This window comes from Rhincodon typus, chromosome 15 (assembly GCF_021869965.1).
Source record: "Rhincodon typus isolate 14 chromosome 15, sRhiTyp1.1, whole genome shotgun sequence".
NCBI classification, from domain to species: Eukaryota; Metazoa; Chordata; class Chondrichthyes; order Orectolobiformes; family Rhincodontidae; genus Rhincodon; species Rhincodon typus.
In genome coordinates this window covers 47,715,332-47,740,073 of record NC_063346.1, presented here as the reverse complement: position 1 = coordinate 47,740,073, position 24,742 = coordinate 47,715,332, and the positions used below count along the sequence as shown (strand labels likewise).

The window sequence follows — 24,742 nt, the reverse complement described above, 5'->3', positions numbered from 1 at the left end:
CCCCTCCAAGCCACTCACCATCTTGACATGAAAATACGTCACCGTTCCTTCAGTGTCACTAGTTCAAAATCCTCGAACTATTTCCTGAGCAGTATTGTGCATCTACCAGCAGCTAATGAACTGTAGTGGTTTAAGAAGGCAGCTCATGACCACCTTCCCAAGGCAACTAGGAATAGGCAATAAATACTGGCAATAAATGGGCCCATTCCCAGCAATGAATAAAACACTGATGTTGTATGGTTTGGTGCGAGACAGTAAGGGTAGACGGTCTTTTAAGAGTTGACCAGCTGTCCTACATCCAGAAGAATATTTAAAACAAACTTTGAAATGGTACTCAATCATTTTTCTTCATTTTTCTATTTTATATTCCAATTTTTGATATGGCAACTGCATGGATTGTAAGTCTGCTGGTTGCACTGTAAGAAATAAATGCTAGCTTCACTGGTGTGAGATGTTATGAATGTACAGAAATCCACATGGTGAAATTGCTATAGAGGTCTTTAGTTTAAAGCCACATTCCCAAGAATGACAGCAAGAAGCACTTCTTCACACAGAGGGAATGGAAATCTGGGACACATTTCCCTAAAACATGATTCCTAGGTGACATGTCTAGAGTTTGTTCTGGTAATAATGACAGAATCTTCTACATCTGTCATAATTAATCCACGGAAGGTGACAGCAACATCTGGAGTTCACATCTGGGTAGAACAATGCAGAGATCCAGAAGCTGCTATCAATGATTCCAAGCTTCTGCAGAGGGTGCAATGTTAAAACACCCTTCCCCTACAAAGCTGCCATTGATGGAATTTATTGAGGACTTCAATTATATCGTTATTAACCTCTCAAGAAAAATCTTTGTAAAAAAATTACACGTGGTTGATTGAGGTGTAACAAAATAGCATATGACCTTCACAACTACTGCTAACTACTCTCTGGGTTGAGAAGCTAATTTTATCAAGTCACAAATTGTTCTGTAATGGAAAAACAATTTTTAAAACTAAGTTTGTTAATCCATTAAAAATTCCTTTTTGCTATCAGGAAATTAAAAATTTGAAGTGATGGTTAAGGTGCTTTTAACTTTGCTGGTTTACTGGTTGGAATTGCTTCAATGTGTTTAGCTGTGTACCTGGCCGGTGATGTTACTGCTGCTGCACATTTAGACTTCTCCTTGACTTGATGCCAGATTTAAGCTGCGACCAGGAAAGGGGAAAACCATTTTGGAGAGATTGCTGCATCTTGATGGACAGATCAGTGGCAAATATGAGATAACAGGGTGTAGAGCTGGATGAACACAGTAGGCCAAGCAGCATCACAGGAGCAGGAAGGCTGATATTTCGGGCCTAGACTCTTCTTCAGAAATTTCTGAAGAAGGGTCTAGGCCCGAAACGTCAGCTTTCCTGCTCCTGTGATGCTGCTTGGCCTGCTGTGTTCATCCAGCTCTACACCTTGTTATCTCAGATTCTCCAGCATCTGCAGTTCCTACTATCAGTGGCAAATATCTCTGCTTCACAGCTGACCCCAAAATCTGAGGATTTAATCCGTGATAACCAGCAGAGCAAAGCAGGTCATATGGAGTGCTCATTTGATTTCTGATGGTGCAGTGTTGAGGATGGATAATTATTGTAAGTGATAATAAAGTGGCAGACTTGGTTAATGGTTTTGTTCATTCACTGAAACATTTAAGATGTTTTATGACCAATTCCAATAAAATTAGTTAGGCCCCCTTCCCTTTGTTGTGCTTGCTGCTTTTCAGATCTTAGGTTGCGTTCACTGCTTCAGAAGCTATAAACATGTCTCACTGGTAAAACCATTCTGACGGTGTATGTTAAATGTTTGTAAGGTGGGAAAATGGTAAAAAATAAAGAGTAGGGATCTGCTTACAGTGTGGTTTCCAGGAAATGGTAACTAAACCAAAGGTAGTTGAGCTTGATATAACAAATGTATTGGTTATGAAAAGGTTCTTCATGTATTTGCTCTGATTTCTATGCTTGTTATAGCACCATTGAATTGCTTACAGGTAAATCATATTATATGTAGGTCATATTTATTTTTCTTACAGACCTTTGGAAAAGGTTCAATGGTAGAGTTCTTTTTGTTTTCAGTATTTTATGTAAAGTGTACAGCAATTGGATAGAAGCTCCATTCTGTTTCACTGCGTGTTGCACTTTCTGCATTGTTAATAGGCTATTGCTAAGGTCACAACAGCCTGTGCATTTCTTAGTGTAAGTCTGCGCGTGTACACAGCGTTCTTCTGATATTTATCGGCGTACCTTTGTTTGGAGATGAGCTTTTAATCAGTTACCAGTCTCATTAAAGGTCAGAGCTCTTTGGAGGGATATTCTGAATTAAGAAAGATCTCCATGAACATATTTTAACAGATTATAAGGAAGAATAAGACTGACACAAGAACATAAATGATTATGTATGGAGGTAGAACAATTAATTTTCATTGCTAGCTGATATCTCTTCCCATTTCTTCCCTGCTGAATCTGCTGCCCAGTTCCACCTTCCACTTCTAAATCACTGCTTCATTCTGGACTCCAGGTTTTTTTCACCCTGTCCTGCCTTTCCACACATAGTTTTCACATTGAAACTTCACCCAAAGGGCTTTTCTTTATGTGCGAGCACAGATGGTGCACATTGTTTGTTTATTTATCCATGGGAACATCACTGCCAAGTCTACTTCCTGACCAGATATTTACACATATGCCTCATCCAGAAGGTGTCATACAGCCATAGAATCACAGTGGTCTACAACACAGAAAAGGCCCTTTGGTCCATCGAGTCAGCAAATGTAGTTCTGCGCTTCCATATTTCAGATTATGACTTGTGTTTGACCTTAAATTGTTTAGTTAAATGCAGTTTTCTACACAAATCATAGGAAGTTACTTTTCAATTAAGTATAGCATCCAAACTATTTTTGGCTCACTTCAATAATTAAGCTGCAATGATACCCCATTATCTTTAGGTCTCGCTTAAAATTGAAATCAAGTCCAACATCATATTGGCTGCAATATCCTGCAATATCCTTCAGTAAAGCCTAAATTAATTGCAAATAACATCAGCATTATTCATGGATGGATAGATATAGACTGGTGGGAAATGGGAATGCAAGATTGCTCCTACACAACCCTTCCATTGCTCTTACACTTTTGATGTTGACTTTCTCCAAACTAGAAACAGCTGGAATGAAATGCTAAATCATTTTATTTCCTTCTTTGCTATGATGGCTGTTAATTGCAGATTTCACACTCTTGTATTGATCTCTGTATTGTAGGTGTTGAATGGCATACTTAGCTGTTGACAGTTTAAGGGCAGCTGCAGTAAGTGTGCTGAGTTGCTGTTGCATAGAACGTACTGACAGCTATGTTTAAAGTACAACACAAGAAAGAGAAAAATTGGTAGACATTAATTCAGCAGCAAAATATAATCTGAGTTTTACATGCATATCCTTAGCATGAAGAGAAGCAAGATTTCTTTGTTACCTATCTTACTTGTGCACTTTTATCCAAGGAGTATGTGGCCTCCTTATTTTACCTATCAAACCGCACCACACCATTCATCTACAATCAAGTTCACTTGCCATTCAACATTCATTCTGCAAGCTTGCTAATGTAATCTTGTGTGATCTTGAAGGGCCCAGCAATGCTTATTTGGAAGAAAAACAGAAGTTGCTGGAAAAGCTCAGCAGGTCTGGCAGCATCTGTGAAGAAAAATATCAGAGTTAATGTTTCGGGCCCGGTGACCCTTCCTCAGAACAGAGGAAGTTCTGAGGAAGGAACACCGGACCCAAAATGTTAACTCTGATTTTTTTCTTCACAGATGCTGCCAGACCTGCTGAGTTTTTTCAGGAACTTCTGTTTTTCTTCCTGAATTACGACATCCGAAGTTCTTTTGGTTTTTATTTAATGCTTATTCAGGAGCTAGTTAGGAGTTGTGGGTCTATACAAAAAGAAACCAAATTGTGACAGCTCTAGCTCTTTACGAGGAGAGAAATGATCCTGAGGTGTATATGCCGAGCTCAGTCTTTCCCTGTTTCAGTCTTCACCTCCAGGGCTCTGTGTCTGTCTGACTGTGTACAGAAAACCATGTTTAGGTCAAAGTGTGAAACCTGATTTTCAATAGGTTTTGCCTGTGCCTCTTTCCCCATGACAGCCAGATCACGTGGGCTCATCTCCAAGTAGAGTTCTGTAGGATCTCACTGCTTCCATGTTTAAGACATTGTGACATGCTTTAAATTAAAGAAAGTGTTTAAAATGTAACTTTCTTGCATTTGGAATACTTTACACACAAAGGCTACTGAATATGGGGAAATGTGTTTCCCTCAGAAGACTGACTTCTGGGATCATTGAAATTTTCAAGACTGGGATCAATAGATTTTTATTTGATGGGAATGAAGGGATAGGGAGGGTAAATGTAGTTTGAAGAACATATTAGTCACGATCTGATTGAATGACATAAAATTTGTGAGGGGCCGAATGGCCTACTCCTGTCCTTAAGATGGTGTTTATTGACTTCCAGTGGTTGGGATTTTGACCTCACTGGGACTCCATCAACAGTGAACTTCCGGGTCCTGAACCCACTCCAGCAGCAGCATGAAGCCAGCACAATCTTTCAGTGAACACCGTGTGCAGCATCACTCAGAGTGGAGGTGAGAACAGCAAACTGATATGAAGACACTTCATGCCACACTCAGCAGCATAGACCAGTCACGGGTGTGCGCACATACACACGGCACGTAGGGATGGAGTGGACGGTCAGGTGATGGATGCCTCCCTTGACCGACAGGACTATGGAAGAGCTAAGCTGGCAAGAAATAATGCTGAGGGGCCACTCCTCAGGCCACTCAGTCATCATCATTTGTCTCCGTGACCCCTAGGATGGACAAGGAATCTGATGAGCTCATCCCTGTGATAGTGGCTGCTCCAACGATGCTATTGGGTGCAGCAGCTTGTAGACTTGTAGTCCTGGCATCACCATAGTGAGGACAGTGGCCATGAGCAGCTCAGACCCAGACAAGCATGAGTCATCTCCATCTCATCCTATCCTGCAAGGGGGCACCTTACCTACAGAGGACACTACATCCTGCACATCACTCTGAGGGTCACCTGGGTGTATGTAGAACGTGACATGGTAGGAGAACAAAGGACCTATACGTATTTTACACAAGGATTGGTATGTGCCTAATTTGAAGTTGGTGATACTCCAGAGAATAGTGAATGAAGATTGGCGTGGTACTATTGCGTGAATGAAGAATGTGTTTGTCTCAGAAACTAGGGCTAATTGTACAAGGTGTCCTTCACTGTGGAAGTATCAACCTGCCCTTTCACTGTGGCTATTCTAATCTAGAATGAGAATATCATTGTTAAACACCCAAAAAATGTAACAAGATTTGAACTGACAAGCAAAATAAAGAGGGACATGGCAGAGTGATCTGCTTCAGACAAAGTATATATGGGATAGTATCTATGATGTTCTCCCAGAGTTTTTAATCTCTGCATTGCGGAACACTGCAAGAAATCCCTCACACATAAGGGTGAATTATCTGAAAATGTCTTCATACCTATCGAGACCTGTACTCATGATGGAAAGACTACAATGTAAAAACACAGTTGTGTTTTTGATATCCAGTCGTAGATATAAATTCTCTTTATATCACATTAGGACTCAACAAAAGTCTAGAGGCATGGAGAAATTGCAAAAAAAAAGATTTACAAGAATGATGGCGTTGAGGCCGGGATGAGATCAGCCACGATAGTATTAAATGATGGAGCAGTCTCGAGGGTTTGAATTGCCTACTCTTGCTCCTAGTTCTTATGTTATCATGATTCTGAAGAAGGGTCTAGGCCCGAAACATCAGCCTTCCTGCTCCTCTGATGCTGCTTGGCCTGCTGTGTTCATCCAGCTCTACACCTTGTTACCTCATGATACCAGGACTGTCAGGAATAGCTGAATGTGCTGAGACTCTTTGCTTTAGTAAAGTGAAGCCTGGAGCCGACACAACTAGAGGTCTTTAAAATTCTGAAGGTAGACATGGAAAAAATGATTTCACGTCCAGTGATGTCCAAAACTAGGAGACATACGTATAAGGCTGTCCCTAATAAACACGAAAAGAAATTCAGGAACAACATCTTTAACCAGAGAGTGGTTTGAATGAGGAGCTCACTATCATGAGGCAAACAGCATAGGGGGAACTGAATTAAGTACTTCAGACAGAAAGAATCAGATGGTTATTCTGATCTAGTTAGTTAGATAATGTTGGACGAAGGGACATGGAAATCTGATTTTTTCAATCAGTGCTACAGAGTGGGACTTGTGTGTAAACAGCATTATACAATGTAAATGCCAAAAATACCAGTTCAGTGAAGAAAGCAAATACTTAATATTAAAGGTTAATTTAACACTGGTCTCAAAATAAACATGTTCAACTTGTCATGTTCATGACCAGAATTTACAGTCATGTTTGATAAGTCAATATCTTCCAGGTAAACACAGTAACACATGAACACACAAACTGGAATTAGGTGGCATTCCTTCTCAGAAGAAAACCACAGTGAACTCCCTTTCTGGAATAGTTACCCTACTGAAGAATGTGGGACAAATTGCCAAAAAATGTGTGTGTCTTACAATATAGCTTTCACATTGAAGATTAGAAGTTTAAATGTAAAATTGTAGATAAATGGGCACATCTGGCACAACTGGTAATCAACCCTGAAGTCAATGTAATTCAAATAAGCTTGAAGTTAATTACAGCTAAAAGCTAATTTGTATTTATCTTGTAAGATCAGGGAGAGGTGTAAACACTTAAATGGCAGATTACACAATCTTAAGCTATCTCCTGCCATCTCACTCTCCAGTCTTCATCACTTCCCTCAATGCCTTGCTCACTGCCCTGCTCACTGTTTGTTACAAAATCCGAACACATCCTTTGCCAGAGCTTGTACCTTAAATATACATTTATGTTGTCTGCAGCATGAAAGTTAAAATTAGTTCATTTTCAGTGTTCCTTGTTGCAGACAGCTCCTTCTGATAGTGACCTCACCTGACACTGTGACTGCAATGTGTGGTGAGTGCGCCTCCTGCAGTTGGTTTGGCAGTGAACATAATTTTTATTTCACAGTCTCCACTTGCTTCAATAAAATTATCTTGGGAATTTTTCCCATAAAAGAAAGCCCGAGGAAGCTTTGCAAGCCTTAAAAAAATTTCTTTGTGGATCAGAAAGTGTTGAGGATGAGCAGTCACAGACATAAATCATATAAATCATTTCTGTGGACCTTGGAAGCAAAAGGAAATCTGCAAACAGGTTTTTGGGACGGTCAGGAAATTCTGGCCTAGCCAGTGACACACATATCTCACAGAAGGATTGTGGAGGAGGAAGCAGGTTCAATCAAGACATTCAAAGGTGACTTAAATTATTATTTGAAAAGGACTAATGTGCAAGGTTACAGGAATAATGTAGGAGATTGGCCTTGAGTGAATCTAGAGGGCCAACGCAAGCAACATAGGTCAAATGACCTCCTTTTCCTCTGTGATAATTCTGTGATTCTCTGAAAAGCAGAAGGAAGATTGACTGTAGCTTGCAGTTAGAGAAATAAATCTGTAGTGATCGTTACAGTGTCTTATGGCTAACTTAGTTGGATAGCATTGAATAAGTAACTGGACCAAGGGACTAAAGTGTCCACAGTCAAGAGGTTTTAAATAAAAATTCTTATCTTAGGGAGTAGACTGAGCTGAAGAGGCAGAAAGTAAATTGCAGATGTCTGTGATTAGGTAGTCCTAACGGAAGTATGTGACTCTAAAATACCGAAGTAGAAGAGAAATTTTGGGAAAGTAAATAAATTATGCATAAAATGTGTGATTAAGTTAATAATGTTTGTTGTGTTTGCCTTTTACATTCAATAAACCTTGCTTTGTTTAAAAAAAAGTATGAAATTTTGTAGCATAGAGCTATTAGTTAAAACTAGGTGTGTGGGTTTTGCCTTAAATGTTAACTGTCTAAAGGTTTGTAATTATATGAAGACTGACCTTATTCTTAATCAATCACTCTCCTCTCTATTTACCATTACAGAACAAACATCTAGCTATCATTGTCCAATCAACATTCCAGGTGTAAAGATTATATAGATTATAAATTGCATTCTATATTTTGGAAGAAAGTCTATTTCTACAGAACAAACTCGCATTGGATCTTCTTAAGTACACTTTAGAATCTGTTAGATAGGTGCAACTAGGTGTAGGTAATGGAAAGACAAGCCACTGGCATAGCAAATATAATAGAAAATCCACAGTTAAAAAAGTAAAGCATTTGGTGTTTTTTTACTGTTATGAATTAACCAAAAACAATTTTAACACACATCTATGTATAATTAATTGCTGTTTTAAAAACACATCGAACAGCCCAACAAAGAGGCTTGCTGTAACCATGTAATCAAAAATCATATAATCAAAAACGTGCCAGCCAAGCAATTAAGACTGATACCTCTTGATGGATTTGGATTGCTGTATTGTTGTAACCTGGTTTAGAGACAATCGTCTCTAAGGTAAATTGTACACAATAGAATTGCAAGTCACAACTATCTTACAAGAAGATGTGTTAATAACCTTCCAGTTAGCCTGTGGGGTGGACTATAGTCAGTTAATAATCTGCAATGCATGCTTTTGTTTCAGTGGTAACTATTTATTCCCCTCCAGGAGGTTGGTCCACAGTACTGAATCAAACTGATACAACAAGGTGTAGAGCTGGATGAACACAGCAGCCCAAGCAGCATCAGAGGTGCAGGAAAGCTGATGTTTTGGGTCGAGACCCTTCTTCAGAAAATGAAGAAAACTCTCTCCCACACTGAATCAAACTGTTGTTTTCAAACATATAATTTTGAAATAATTATCAATTAAGGATTCAGGGCTGCCCCATAAAGCAGTCTTCAGAAGACATTCAAAGAGATTTTAAAGCAGAGAAACTGCTGGCTGGTGAATCAACTATCTCCGTAAAGTAATTCCAAGCTACTAACTCCAATTTTGGATTTTTGGACTCCCTCTTAAAAGCAAGGATATTATTAAAGAGTTATCCCCCAACTGTTTTTGTACTTAGGTCGTTGCTAATTGAATAATCTCTTTATCTTTTCCAATTTTTCTGTCTGTGGACATGTGGAAGCATGTTTGTTTTGCAAAGTGTCCCCTGTGTCTAAGACTGCATGAAATGAAGCCCAGTTTTGATTTAACTTTACCACCAAGTTGTTGCAGTCCTTACAAAATCAGCGTTCACCAACAAATAATCCCCACTGTGTAAACAAAAGGGAAAAGGTTAATCACAACCCACTTATGCACAGGTAATAAGATTACAGACAAAGATATGGTTTAAAAAGTGCAAACTTTGCATTACATCTTGACAATGTTCTCATATTCTAACTATTTTATTTTAATGTGACTTACTCCAGAAAAGAATTTAAACTATATTTGTGACAGGCATGAGGACACGCCTGTATTAATGATATCAGTCAATTAATTCAGCAGTTTCACCAATTGAAATGCAGAGCACAGTGGTTGCAGGAAGCAAAGAAAACTAGAAATAGTCTCACTGTAACTACATCCAGAAGTCTTTTTTTAATAAAAAAAATTACTTTTAATACTGACAGTTCTGTTGAAAACGTTTTGTTGTGGGAGTAAAGAATTGCTGTCCCTTTGATAGCCTGTTAGCTAATAAGAAGCTTCATATCTTTAGTGGGAATGTCACCTTGCCTGCCTTTTCAACATAATGACTATCGGAGTGTAACTTACAAAAGTTTTCTTTATTTGATCCAGAAGATTAAGCTTTAAACTCCAATTGTAAAGGGTTAGTTAGTTTGTTAGTTTCTTCATAAGAACCAAAAGAACTGCAGATGTTGTAAATCAGAAAGAAAGGCAGAAATTACTGGAAAAGCTCAGCATCTGTATAAAGAAATCAGAGTTAACGTTTCGAGTCGAGTGACCCTATCCCTGTTTGTAATTCCTAGGTTTCAATATAAGGAGTAATGACCATTTGACTGCTCACTAACAAATATCTATCAACAGTGATCTCTTTTCTGGTTTCTTTCAGAGGGATAGGGTTTGTAGATAGAAAAGTATCAAAAGATTTTGACGATGCGATTGCAATAAATATACAAGGTTGTATTGCATTGTGCAACATCGTAGCGCTGCTGCCTCACAGTGCCAGGGACCCAGGTTCAATTACAGCCTCGTGGGGGAGTTCCTGTGTGGAGTTTGCACATTCTTGCTGTGTCTGCGTGGGATTCCTCCGGGTGCTTCAGTGTCCTCTCACACACCAAAAGTACACAGGCTAGGGGCATGGGCCATGCTAAATTGCCCATAGCATCCAGGGATGTGCAGGTTAGGTGGACTGGCCATGGGAAATGCAGGGATTGGGTAGCAGAGTCTGAGTGGGTTGCTCTTTGGAGGGTCAGTGTGGACTAGATGGGCTGAATGGCCTGCTTCCACACTGTAGGGAATCTATCAGATTTCTTTATAATCCATTTCCTCCCTTATTTCACTTACAGGTAAGAATAAGCAACACAATATTCCATCTCACTTACAATGTTAATGTTTGATTGAAACAAACTTAGAACCACAAATGGTACTTTAGACACACTTATGTTTAGAGGACTATCTTTAGTGCTTATGGCAGGTGCTTGAATCAAATTTACCCGAAAGGCCTTGGATTCAAATTTCAAAATCACTCAGCCAATTTATGTAAGAGGTGATGCTGACAAAAATGTTGAGGAAATTGGGCAATGAAAAGGTAGCTGTTAGTTTGGAAAAATATTATGCATTCAGTAAGTACGAGTCCGGAAGAAATTTTGCCTCACAGGCAGTGTGTTAATAAAGGCTGTTAAAAATCAGGAAAAAATTGCAGCTGTAATAATCTGAAACTGTTAAACATTAACCTTTAACACAGCCAGCATATTAGTCACTTGTTTCTCCTATTCTTTTATCTTCTCTTGAATGGGACTGGAGTTTACAGCCAGTGACAGGTCTGTATTCGGCAGGGGGAGTATAAAATATGACAGATAATGCCCAACCCACGCTGGTTTCCATAAAGGTGGGTTGCACCAAACACGCCAGCCTGTCCAACATTTTAAAAAAAATTAATGGGTGAATGAGCTTTCAACAAACCAATTGACGTGAAAATTACATCATAATACGGTTAGTGTAAACAGATGGGTAAGCAATATCACTCCCCATAAAGCACAGACCTTTGTGTTTCTAATTAACTTGTCCATTCCACCAACCTTATTTTTTTTGCAGCTTGAACTCCTCCTCTTAATTCTATTCTTCCCCTTTCTGCACTTACTTCAGATATATTTTGACTGAAATGTTTTCATTGGTTAAATCCTATTTTGTTCAGTTTATTTCCCCGGCCCCACCGAGGAAACCAGAAGTCTTGCACAGTCAGATTTGTGACACAGAAAATATGCCTAAACCAACAATACCCTGCTAATAGTGCACAGATGAGCAAACATGTTCTCAGGTACCCACAGTGTTAATACTGCACAGAAAAGTCTTCATCTTTAAATAATTGAGTGATGTTTAAAACCCTTAAGTAAGATTTCTACATTTCTATGCTAACTCTTGACATTAAAAGGATTTTTTTCTGTGGGGAGCTGAGGCTCGAGATGTTCCATGTTGATGTGTGACACATAAATCCTCTTAATGCAAACTTGTTACCATGGTAAAGAATTGTGCCTAATTTTATTGCACTACACTCCTTAGTCTCGACAGGGCTGTGTATCCATCTCCAATGTTGCTTGTCGTCTCTTTCCCTTTCCTTTAAAGTGGTAATTTAGACCGCTTAAAATTAGAAACACAAGGGTCCTAATTATGAGTCAAACATGAACAGATCTGTGATATTTGATGACATTATTTAAATAAGGTGGAAGTATTTCGGAATAAACTACTTTTTAAAATAAAAATAAGTGAATATCTAATTTGTACACTTGACTCCATTATGGAAGATAACGTTGTTTTAGAACGGGACATGGTGGCACAATGGTTAGCTCTACTGCCTCACAGCACCAGGAACCCAGGCTCGACTGCAGCCTTGGGTGACTGTCTGTGTGAAGTTTGTAAGTTCTCCCTGGGTGCTCCGCTTTCCTCCCACAATCCAAAGATGTGCAGGTTAGGTGGATTGGCCATGCTAAATTGGCCATGGTGTCCAGGAATGTGCAGGCTAGGTGGGTTAGCTCTGGTAAATGTGGGGTTTTGGGGATAGGATGGATTGGGTGGTGCAGACATGATGGGCCAAAAGACCTTACCTGCACTGTAAGGATTCTATGACATGGGTAGATACCAGTCATTGAGGGAGTTCCACATCAATGATCCCTGCTGAGAATACATCACAGGCATTTCTTTAAGCTCTGAGTAGTTCGAAAAAACCCCGTAATCTTCTGTTTTAGATTTTAAGTAACATTCCTAGAGATTGAAGACAGAATGGATTCCAACTGATGGTCAATTGTATAAAGTTGAGAGCTGGCTCTAGTGCATTAGCAGCTCCTCTACATCTGGGCCAGAAGGTTTGGATTCAAGTCCCACGTGCTCGGGAGGTTATCCCAACAGGTTGATTTAAATACAAGGTTTTGCTGTTTGTCACTGGAACAGATACTGAGTTCACCATGACAATAGCTGTTCACTTCATGAAGCAATGCAAAATATTACCAAAGATATGGTACGTTATGTCAAACAAAAACACCTACAACTCTCAAAGCTTTTCTTAAATGCACAAATAGGCTTAGAAAATTGGGCTGTTTAGTTTTGGAAATATCACACAATATTATATATATACCTCAGTGTGTGTTGCCACTCATTATAAGGATGAAGGTATTGAAATTCACAAGGTGGCAGAAAAGTGGGTGACCTCTTTAGTCACATATACCAATTCAGCCTGTGTTGTGATTCATCAAGCACAAACAAAACTGTTTCTTTTTGTTTTAAAATCAAACATTTTTATGTTCAGGTAGGCTTGTCTAGAGGGAGGTAAAACAGCAATTGATAATTCAATATTTTCCAGTTTTGTTTCTAATCTGCACTTGACTTGATGCTGCAGCCATGAATCATCATTAAAACTTAAAATGAGGGTAAAGTTAATGGAAACAATTTTAACTTAACCCACCCACCAAGTAACTGTCAGAATCAGATACAGATCTAGTTTTCCGCCTGCCCAGTTTTATTCTCTATTGAAGTCAATGCAGAATATTATTGGGTGGAGTGTAAATTTGGTGTTCCGCCTGACTCCATAGGTTTCCTGCCTGGCAGGTCAGGTTAAAATTGCTCTTTTGCTGTCAGCATGGCTCCATTGGTGGCATTATGTCTACAAGTTTGGAGACTGTGAGTTCAGTTTTCAATCCAGTACCTGAGCATGTAATTTTGGGGAGCCTTTCACTGGGACGCTGTGAAATGGATTGATTGTTTGATTGATTGATTGTTGTCACGTGTGCTGAGATACAGTGCAAAGTGTTGTTTTGCATGCTATACAGGCAGATCATACCATACAAAGTTCATCAGGGTGGCTGAACAGAGTGCGGAATACAGTTTTACAGTTGCAGAGACAGAGATCAGAATTAACATTTGAGAGTCTGTTCAAAAGTCTGATAACAGTGGGGAAGAAGCTGTTCTCAAATCTATTCGGAAATGTATTCAAACTTTTATATCTTCTGCCTGACAGAAGAGGGTGGCAGAGAGTATAACTGGGGTGGGAGGGGTCTTTGATTATGTTGGTTGCTTTCCCGAGGCAGCAGGAAGTATAGATGGAGTCAATAGATGGAAGGCTGGTTTGCATAATGGTCTGGGCCGTGACCTTGTTGTAAGTGTTGTCATCCAGATGGGAGATGAAATGAGGCTTAATGTCCTTCTTGGGTTAAAAGAAGTACAGATATTAAGTTTGGAAATGATGATGTTTAATTTGTTTTGGTTTCACAGTTTCTGATGCACAATGCTTTGAAACTCAGCTTCTTACTAAAGAAGGGAATGGAATACTGTCATCTACATTTTTACTTTTGTCCTTTTGAAGCCCTTCGAATTGGAATTTGTGAAAGGAATAGTTTGTAGGAGGAAGCATCACTGTATCTATAAACTCATTCTAACTATACAATTACTCAAATGCGAACAATGATATCTTATTGCAAAGTGGTGTCTCAGGATTGTGTAACATTGAAGAATCCCACAGAGTCTGACTTCAAATCTGTGGGACATGGAATATTCAATATATGGAAAGATGTTTTCCCTGGAAGAATGTGTGCGGAAAAACAATTCTGTTTCCTCGGGCCTGTGCTATATTTAGCTCCCCACAACACCTGGAAGTGCGATATTCAGATTCCAGATGTTGCAGCCTGCCTTATGCACCTTACCAAAGTGGCTAGCAGTCCATAGTAAAAGCAACCTGTTCAGAGACATTATTGCACACCTTGGAGCAGGCAGGGCGTGAACTAAACCTTCTGGATCAGAGGCAGGGGCACTACCACTGCACCACAGGCATTATACTCTATTGGAGTCAGTGATATTGACAAACAATTTGAGTTCAGAGTAAGGGAGATAAGGGCTCTGTTGTGGCGCAGTGGTAGAGTCCCTACCCCTGGACTGGGAGGCCAGGGTTCAAGTCCACCTGCTCCAGAGGTGTGTAATAACACCTCCAAACAGGTTGAGTAGAAAAAAATAGGTTAAAGAAAACAACTTAAAGAGAAGAAAATTACAGTAAGAGAGATGGAGTCTGTGGCATGGTGGTAGTGTCCCTGCCTTTGGATCAGAAGGCCCGGGTTCAAGTCCCACCTGCTTCTGAGGTGTGAAATGACATCTCTGAACACAGTGATCAGAAAAAATAAACAGAGATAACAGAGGTATCATTGCTAACCTCAGTGTCTGCTTTCACGTCTCTAAATGAATTTTCCAGCAGGTGTTGCCCCTTAGTGTTAAGAAGCACCAGCTCTGACTGTCTTTTGTAGCCGTTTCAGCCAACTATATGAATTTGTGTGGCAGATGCGGTCAATGATACAACAGTATTATCAGGTTGGCAATTAACATTGTCAGACTGTCAAAAAACATGCAAGCTTGACATAAAAATTCTGTTTCTAAGACAACATTCCTTCAAAATAATAAAAGGATTATAGACCACTTAAAATGTCACTTCAAACATGGTTTGAGAATAGAGCTATCAGAATGTAGTGTGATGTTTAATAAGTGAATCAACTGCTGAAGTGAGTATTCTTACTCAAATATGAGCTAATTTAATTACAGTGATTCCTATATTCCAAAATAATTAAAATAGAATTGAAAAAGCCTTCATTTTCTACCTACCCTCTATATTTCCCTTCCTCTTCATCTGTTTTCTATTCTAGTTAATCTTACTTTCATCCTTTTATTAAAGCTCAGTTGAGTCTGACAAAACTGATAACATATCAGAGCCATAAAACTAGAAACAAAAGAGAAGTTTTTCTTCCCTGTGTCTGAGGTGTGTTTAAAGGAAGAATGTGTGATGAAAAGCCTGTATGTTAACTGAGTAACATTCAGTGCCCAGCAACATGTTATACACAAGCCTTATCTTGATACATAAACCAGATCTTGACAACTACATTGTATGAGGCTGCAAGTGAGGCTAACTTGATAGCTATCAAGTGTCAAGGTTATGAGTTACCATTTACTTGTGAATGGAGATTGTTATCATATCTGACTTCCAAGACCTTATCTGTACACTTGAAAGTCTTGCATGTAGAATGTTTTGTATCTTAACTGTGCCTGTTGTGCAGGAATATGCTGTACCATCTCATAAAAATTTCACTTCCGGATAGAAAATTCACTTGCATTGATATAGCACCTTTCATGGAGTCATGAGTCATAAAATCATGAGGGCATAGAGACCATTCAGCCCATCAAGCCCATGTTGTCTTATTGCAGTGCAATCTAATCAATTCCATTCCCCTGCTTTACTCTGGTAAATCTGCAAGATTTCTTTCCTAAAATGGCCATTCAGTTTCCTTTTAAGATCATTTATCATCTCCACTTCCATTACTTTTGTAGGCAGATCATTATCACTCACTGTTTTTCCTTGCATCCTCTCTCTTGTTGTCAAAAATCTCAAGTTTATGTCCACCATCCCCAGTTTCATCAGCTGTTGGTAACAGTTTTGATTTGAACCTTAGCAAACCCTATCATAATCTTGTACATGTCTATCAACTTTCCCCTCAATCTCATTTACTCTAAGGAGAACCATCGCACCTTCTCCAACTTAACCTTTTAGCTGAAAGCCCCCACCCTGGAACTATTCTAATTAATCTCCTTTTGCACCCTCTCGAGGATCCTCACATTGTATGGTACTTTATGGTCACTGAAGTGTCATAGAGTCGCACAGCATGGAAAAGACCCTTTGGTCCAACTAGTCCATGCTGACCGTGTTCCCGAGCTAAACTAGTCCCACGTGCCTGCACTTGGCCCATATCCCTCCAAACCTTTCCTATTCATGTACTTATCCAAATGCCTTTTAAACATTGTAACTGTACCTGCATCCACCGCTTCCTCTGGCAATTCATTCCACACATGAACCACACTCTGAGTAAAAAAAAAATTGCCCCGTGTGTCCTTTTTAAATCTTTCTCTTCTCACCTTAAAAATACATCCCCTAGTTTTGAACTCCCTCACTCTAGGGAAACACACACCTGAGTTTACCTTATCTATACCCCTCATGATTTTATAAACCTCAATAAGGTCACCCCTTAACCTCCTACACTCTGGTGAAAAAGTTCCAGCCTTTCCAGTCCAATTTTATATCTCAAGCCCTCCCTTCCTGGTAATACCCTGGTAAATCTTTTCTGAACTCTCTCCAGTTGAATAATATCCTTCCCATAACAGGGTGACCAAAACGGTACACAATACTCCAGAAGATGTAGTTGCTATAGTAAATGTTGGCACACAGCAATCTCCCATGAAAAGTAATGAGATAAATAAACACAAAATCTATTTTTGTGATGTTAGTTTATAGCTAAATATTGCCAATAACACCAGAAGGATTCCCTGCTCTTCTTAACTAATGCCATGAGGACCTTCATTAAACCCCAGCAGAAATGTCCCATTGATATCTCATTCAAAAGACAGCACCTACATCAGTCCAGCAATCCCACAGTTATGGAATGAAGTGCCAGACTAGATTATTTGCTCCAGTTCTGAGGAAGGGTCCTCGGACCCGAAACGTTAACTCCATTTTCTCCTTCACAGATGCTGCCAGACCTGTTTTCCAGCAATGTTGTTTTTGTTCTAGATTATGTGCTCAATGTTCTGTAAAGAAATAAACCTGCAGTCTTTCATATTCAGAGTGAGCAAGGCAGTCATTGGATACCATTGAGCCAATGCTGCTTTCTCATTCTCTCTCTCTCTAAATCCATTCTAAAAAAATTGACAAAATATTAAGCAAGTCTAAAAAATAAATACAGTATTTACCATGAATTACTAATCTCCACCGTCTCAGTCCTTTCTTGTCTTCCACTCACCCTCCTTTCTATTCCCTCGTTCTTCTTCCCTGCATGAACTCTAACCCCCTCACAGTAATTCTCCTGCTCTCCCTGTCCATGTGACTTCTCTCGCTCTTTTGTCCCATTTTCCTTCATCCCTTTTGTACACACAAGTTGTCCCATGCCATCAATGCCCACTGTGCCCTTAGTCTCTACTTCCTATGAACAGAACTGTGAGGAGGAGGGTGGTAGCCTGATCATTCGATTTTATGCACAACTTTGACATTATTTTAACTTAAAGTGTTTCACAATAATACAGAGTAATCAATCTCCTGCCCTCTCAGACTGTACGCCTGCAATAACTATAGTTTGCATTTGTAAGTGAAAATGTTTATGATCAGCAAAGATTGCCTACTGACATTTCCTTGTGTATTCATTTCCAGTGTTCCACCTCTCCAGCAAGGTGACGACTGTAGTGCCCGAAAGCTGTTTGCTGATCTTTCTTGGTTTAGGCCTTGGCGGGATAGTCCTTGCAGCTGCCAAGAAGCCAGAGTACCAGCTGGACCCAGATACCTTCTTCCTCTTCCTTCTTCCGCCCATTGTGCTCGACTCAGGATACTTCATGCCCAGCAGGCTCTTCTTTGACAACTTTGGTGCCATTCTGATGTACGCAGCAATCGGCACCCTCTGGAATTCATTCACAACCGGAATAGCACTTTGGGGCATCAAGCTAGCTGGGCTCATGGGTAAGTTGCAGTCCAGCATGACCCTTGCTGTATTTACCATTGCGGATCAATCTATACAGTGACAGAGCTCTCCGCTGTCCACAAAGGACAATGTGAGAGCCTTAAACAGTATCTGGGCTGATAAATACAAATGCTTATCTTTTTTCCAAGCTTAGCTGTTGGGATCTTTTCTCCCACCAGCATTAGAAGGTTGAGTCTGTATCATTTTACCTGTCTACAATCAGAGTTGTGCAATTACAGTGTCCAGAATCTATTTATCCATGTTCCTTCAATTCAGTATTTTGTCTGTGTTTCCTATTGACTTGTGCTTGCAATTTAGGTCCATTCATAACTTTTGTATCTGGTAATGTGACACTTAGATGGGTTTGAGCCAAGGCACTGCATAAGGAGCTCTAATAAGGTGCTGATTGGTGCTGCAGTTAAAGCTGTTAGTCTGCTTCATTCAGTTGTTGATAATAAGCAGCCCTTGGAACAATTTAAAGTGAGAATTTTACAAGGTGCCTGTTGGAAATCCTGGTGCATAAAAGATTTAAGATGTAATTTCATCGTCCTAATCTCCTTGGGGTTAGTCTTAATTCTGAAAATGAAGAGATATTTGGTTATACCTTGCTCCATTTTCCTTTTTCATTGCCTTCAACATCTTAGACTATCATCAAACATGAAAACAGTGTCAGCATAGAAACTGCACACAAAAGGAACATGGACAGGGTTGTAGTCTTAAGGCCTGTTTCTGCTACTATATGATGTTGTGACAGACCTTTATAAGGTCATGGCTCTGCCTCAACTGTGTCCCATTCTAGGCATCACTTCAGGAAAGATGTGAAGGACTTAGAGAAAGGATGCAAACAGATTCATGAGAATGATCCCAAGAATGAGGACTTCAACTAGATGACAGATTGCAGAAGTAGTGGTGGGGAAGAGATGGTTGAGAAGGAATTCGACAGTATTCAAAAGTTATCAAAAGTCTAAACAGGAAGGCCATGGCAGAAGGATCGAGTAGTAGAGGACACAGATTTTAGGTGTTTTAGAAAATTAACCACAGTTGGTATGAGGATAAACTTGTCTACATATTGAATGGTGGGATGCAGTGCCTGAAATGGTGAAGCTGTGTGTAGTTGTTTTTTTTAAAAAGGGAGTTAGATATGCACCTGAAGATTGGAGAGCCTATGGGGAAGATGGAAGGAGTGGGACTCTCAAATTGCTCTTGCAGAAAGCGGGAACCTGCTCAATGGTCTGAATTGGTTTCTCTGTGCTGTAACCATACTAGGATTTAATGTTGTCAGTGAACACAGCCCACCAACTGTAGCTGCAGGATTGCAAAATCACCATTTAGCTCATTTACTCAAACTCATTTCCCTTCTTCAACTTCCTTCTGTTGAGTCTGTTCCTCAGTTTCGTATGGAATCACCGAATGGGCTTAAAATATAGCAGTCAGTACAGAGAAAAAATATTTCAAAGCAGGCGTAAAATGAAAGCAGGCAACATGTTATATAAAATAAGTTATATGCTTCCAGATTTGGTGGTGGTGGTGGGACGACAACTGGCAGTCAAAAATTAGATAATGATGTGCACATATAACACTTGTACCTCTCTTCCACGTGTACTTTTGCACCCATCATATCTCTGGAGAGTGGGCACTTTGAGACCTTCCACGACCATTAGGCACCACATGGGCTGCAGTGCATCATGAATGAAACATTTGGTTTTAATTTATAATATTTCCTTTTAAGTTTTGTTTTTGCTGCAATGCCCATTTAAAGAGCTGTTCATCTGTTAATTTTTTGATTTGAACGTTATTTACTCGACAGAGCAGAAAGCAGCTTTTCCCATTTAAGGGGTGTTTGTTCTGCTCGGTTGTCACTTTAATGTTTTATTTTGCTCAAAAGACTAGGGGCACTTTTTCCCAGTGATCATGGGAAAGGAGTACATGGTGTCCACTGATACATGTGAGGTCATCCATGAACAATGGGCTATACAAGGGCTGGAGTGCATTATCAACCCTGAGAATGACTTTTTAATTTAACTTTATAAGTTTCCATTGGAGTTTTTGTTTTTGTTACAGGGTCCCTTATCAGTTAATTGATTTATTTTATTCATTTGGTGTAGTCAGAAATAACTCCAGCGATGGCGTGGAGAGTGAGGAGTATATGTGTAATGTCTCACTTTGTCAAGACCTAAAGCTCCTTCGCTAACTGGCTGTCAGATATTTAACATTTTCGCATGTTGGTCATTGACATAACTGCTGGCTGATTAATTCAGGTCAGATTTGACTCAAATCCAAAAGGCATGTTTGTTGATTGCAAACATTGATCTGCTTTCCTACAGTAGCAGGTGCTGGGATTGAATTATAGTCAGATGAGAGATGACGTTGATGTAATATGTGTGAACAATAACATGACCCAAACATAAATCATTCTGGTGAGCACTGTTGGCTGATCAATTTTGTCAAAGGACTGTTTTACCCTTTTTTTTTGAAATCCTTTTCATTTCTAACACACAGTTTAAATGATTGCCTCCTCTTGCATACTGCTGCCATTATTTTTGATGCTTTAACCACAGTTGGGTACTAATAGCTAATGGGGAATCATGTTTGGTACAATGTACTGCCATAGAATTTAGGGCAGGAATGCAGAGGCTATGGAAGCTGACAGATGCAGCACTCCTCCCCTGCTTTGAATTAAACACAAGCTTTAATTTGTTGGTCTGGCGAAGATTGAAGAGCTTGAAGAGTACGAAGCTTGTCTTGGGATGAAGTGTTTTGGTTGAATTTCAGTGTAACACTATACAATGTTTAGGATAAAATGACTCAATAAGAGATTCTCCATTACAATGTATCGTTGTGTAAGCCATGCCTCAGTTTTTAGCACTCTTACCTCTGAATCATAATTGAAGTCTCACTCCAGAATCTAGGCTGACTTTATAGGACAGAACTGAGACAGTGATACACTACTTAGCCAGTTCTTCTTAACCTGTTCTGAAGAAGGGTCACTGGACCTGAAAAGTTAACTCTGATTTCACTCTCCAGTTGCTGCCAGACCTGCTGAGTTTTTCCAGCAATTTCTGTTTTTGTTTGAGAAAATCCATTAAAAGGTATTGTGGTACATAGGCACTTTAAATTACATTACTTAGCTTACAGCAGCTATACATTGCTTCAAGGCACAAAAATCCAAAGGAAGTCAGTGAACCATGGCTAACAAAGGAAGCCAAGGATTGTAGATGTGTAAAAGAAAAGGCCTACAAAGTTACTAGAAATAATGGTAAACCTAAGGACTGGGAGGCTTTTAGAATACAACAGATGACCAACAAAATTAAAAAGGGAAGAATACAATGTGAATTTAAACTAGCACAAAATGTAACAATGGACTAACATAAATTCAATTGGTATGTAAAAAGTAAGTCTTTGACTCAGGCTTATGTGGGTCCATGACAAGCAGATTCAGGAGAATTTACTGAGGAATGGAGAACTGGCACAGAAACCAAATGATTATCTTTGTCTGTCTTCCTGATGAAAATTCAAGAAATCTCTCAGAATCAAAGATCCAAATGATGAGGGAGAATGAGGAATTGAAGGAAATTAGTAAGTAGGTCAAGCTGGAGAAATTAATGAGAATGACTAACTGATAAATGCCAGTACCTAATTTCAAAATACAGAACACTGAAAGGGATACCGTGGAGATAGATGATGCAATTGTAATCATTTTCCAAAGTTCTGTAGATTCTACAATGGTTCCTGCAGGTTGCAAATTGCAAATGCTACCTCACTATTTAAGAAGAGAGAGAGAGAGAGAAAACGGAACTGTAATCCCGTAAACCTGACATCAGTAGGAAAACATCTAGAATCTGTGATAAAGAAGGTGATAAATCGATACTTGGGTAATAATGATTTGATTGAGCAAATGCAGCATGATTTTATGAATGGGAAATTGAGTTTGACAATCTGTTGGAGTATTTCAAGGATGTTGCTAACATTATTGATAAAGGGCAGTCAGTGGATGTAGTCTGGCAGGCTTTCGATAACTTCCACCACACAAGGTTGTCAGCAAAATTAAAGCACAGCGATAGGAGGCAGTGTGCTGATGTGGATAAAGGATTGGCTAACAGACAGAAAACGGAGAGTGCTAATAAACGGGTCATTCTCACACTGGCAGGGTGCTACTGGTGGGATACCACAAGGATCAGAATTTGAGCTCCAACTGTTCACAATCTATATCAATGATTATTAAATGTAAAATTTACAAGTACACATATGAGACAAAGCTAGGCGGGATTGATTGTTGTGAGGAAGGAGCAAAGTGGCTTCCAAAGGATTTGGACAGACTTAGTGAGTGGGCAAGAATATGACAGATGGGAAGTAATGTGAAAATAATGAGGTTATCTATTTTGGTAGAAAGAACAGGTGTGCAGATCTCACGTTCCTTCTAATTTGTCCAGCCGCTGCACCGACTCCAAGGTCTGTGTGCGGCAGCAGCTGGAGAAACCGGAAGTGCATGTGTCGGCATGTCGATTGGCATGCACGGACCCTCGGAGTAGCCGTGCAACTTAGAAAGAATCCTGGTGCTAAGTGCCTCTGAAATAGTAAGAGGATGTGAAATGTACAAGGGGTCTTGGGTGTCCTTGACAGTGAGTTGCTGAGGGCTGTCAGGCATGTGTAGCATGCTAATGGAAAGTCGTACGGCATGTTAGTCTTCATCATAAGAGGATTTGAGTACAGGAGTTGTTACGATTGTATAGGAGTTTGGTTAGACTGCACCAGCAGTATTGGATACAGAGTTGGTCTCCTTGCCTTTGCAAGGATATTATTGTTTTTAATGGAGTACAACAAAGGTATGCCAGACTTGTTTCTGGGATGGTAGGACTGCTCTCTGAAGAAGGATTGAGAAAATTGGGCAGGTACTCTCTGACTGTTTTGAAGAATGACAGGTGACCTCATTGGAATCTATAAAATACTTAAAGGGATAGACAGAGCAAATGCAGGTAAGATTTCTGTATTTGTCTAGAACCAAAGGATACAGTTTCAAAATTAAAGGGATGACACACGGTACCAAAATAGGGGAGGTTTTATTTTATTCAAAGGGGAGTGAATCTTTGGAATTCTCTACCCCAGACGACTGTGGAAGCTCCAACACTGAGTATGTTTAAAACTACAGACTGACAGATTTCTAAGTTCAAAGGATATGAAGAGATTTGGGAATGATTCGGGGGGGTGGACGATACTATGGCTTTAAGAGGTGAATGTTGTCCTTTTTGTTTGAAGAGCGGTTTTGAGCCACAGATGACGAGCTGTCTCTTCTAAGCCTATAAAGTAAACAGCTTGTGAGGCTTTGATTTTTTTTATGGTTGGAACAATAGAGAGAGCATGAATGAGTGGAGTTAGGCTCCCACAGAACCAGGGTTTTGGTTTACCTTTCAGTAGTTGGGGTTTTGAAACTGCCATACATACCTCCCTGCTACAGCAAAATGCTTGCATTCTCTCCCGCTCTGCCAGAATTTTCTCTTGATGTTCTTTCCTCCTGGACTGGAGAAATGTTGCATGTGAAACAATCTATTTTACTGAAATTGCCTTTACCAAGGGTGTCTATGGGATGTTGCTATATTGGAACAGCTGCTGTTTAGTAGTTAGATAATTGATTGTTCTATTAAGTTTTCCAATAGAGTTAAAGTTGTGCCAATTCTTCTCTCTTTTGTTGGTATTTTAAATAGCAGTAAAAATAAAGTGGTGTTTTGCTTAAAGCCAAGTAGTGAGACCAATCAAATTAGATCTTGTACACAGCACTTTACACTTGCCTATAAATAAGAGTCAGGGTCTAGGCAAATCCCTTGATATATTGTGGGGGGGGACGTTGGTCTGATCCATAACAGAGGAAAAAAAGCATTAAAGGTGAATGATCAGCAATGATCGTATTGATTAGCAGAACAGGCTCAGTGGGCTGAATGGCCTGCTCCTGTTCCTCTGCTCCTAACCTGGAAGGGTTTGTATTCACTCACTGAATTCTGAAATACTATATTTATTGTAGAAGTGATTTTCTCTAATATCTTGCTCATTTTCTTCAGATCCTAAAGTGGAAGCAGATTTGCTCGATTTCTTGCTTTTTGGCAGTCTGATATCTGCCGTGGACCCAGTGGCAGTAATAGCTGTGTTTGAGGAAGTCCACGTTAATGAAACTCTGTTCATCATTGTGTTTGGAGAGTCGCTCCTTAATGATGCTGTAACTGTTGTAAGTAAACACTTGTTTTGCATTTGCATATTACACTTTGTAATCTACAGAAACTCGCTTGTGTTATTCTGTTTTTCAAATAGCTTCTGGACTCATACATCTTGTACACATCTTTAAACCTGGACGTCACTTCAAGTCGACTCTACCTTGCTTTCGTCAACTTTAACCCACCACAGGACCTCTGACTTTAACTCTGGACTTCCTCTTATTGTCTCCTCTCTGTTCCTTGTTATCCTAGCCGTGCTGTGTAGCCAACCCTATGTCAGTGTTCCAGACTTGAACTATTAATCATTTTTGTTTTCTCTTTACACCTTTGAGACTT

At 39.6% G+C, this 24,742-nt stretch overlaps 1 protein-coding gene across 2 annotated transcripts in view; it reads left to right on the top strand.

Moving 5' to 3' along the window:
* LOC109917994 (sodium/hydrogen exchanger 5-like) overlaps positions 1 to 24,742 on the top strand; it is a 229,057-nt gene that overhangs the window by 80,487 nt on the left and 123,828 nt on the right. For both annotated transcript variants that reach the window (XM_048605598.1, XM_048605597.1), the window contains exons 2-3: positions 17,903 to 18,205; positions 24,257 to 24,420. In XM_048605598.1, the coding sequence (XP_048461555.1) occupies positions 17,903 to 18,205; positions 24,257 to 24,420 (467 nt within the window). The remainder of the gene's footprint in view (positions 1 to 17,902; positions 18,206 to 24,256; positions 24,421 to 24,742) is intronic.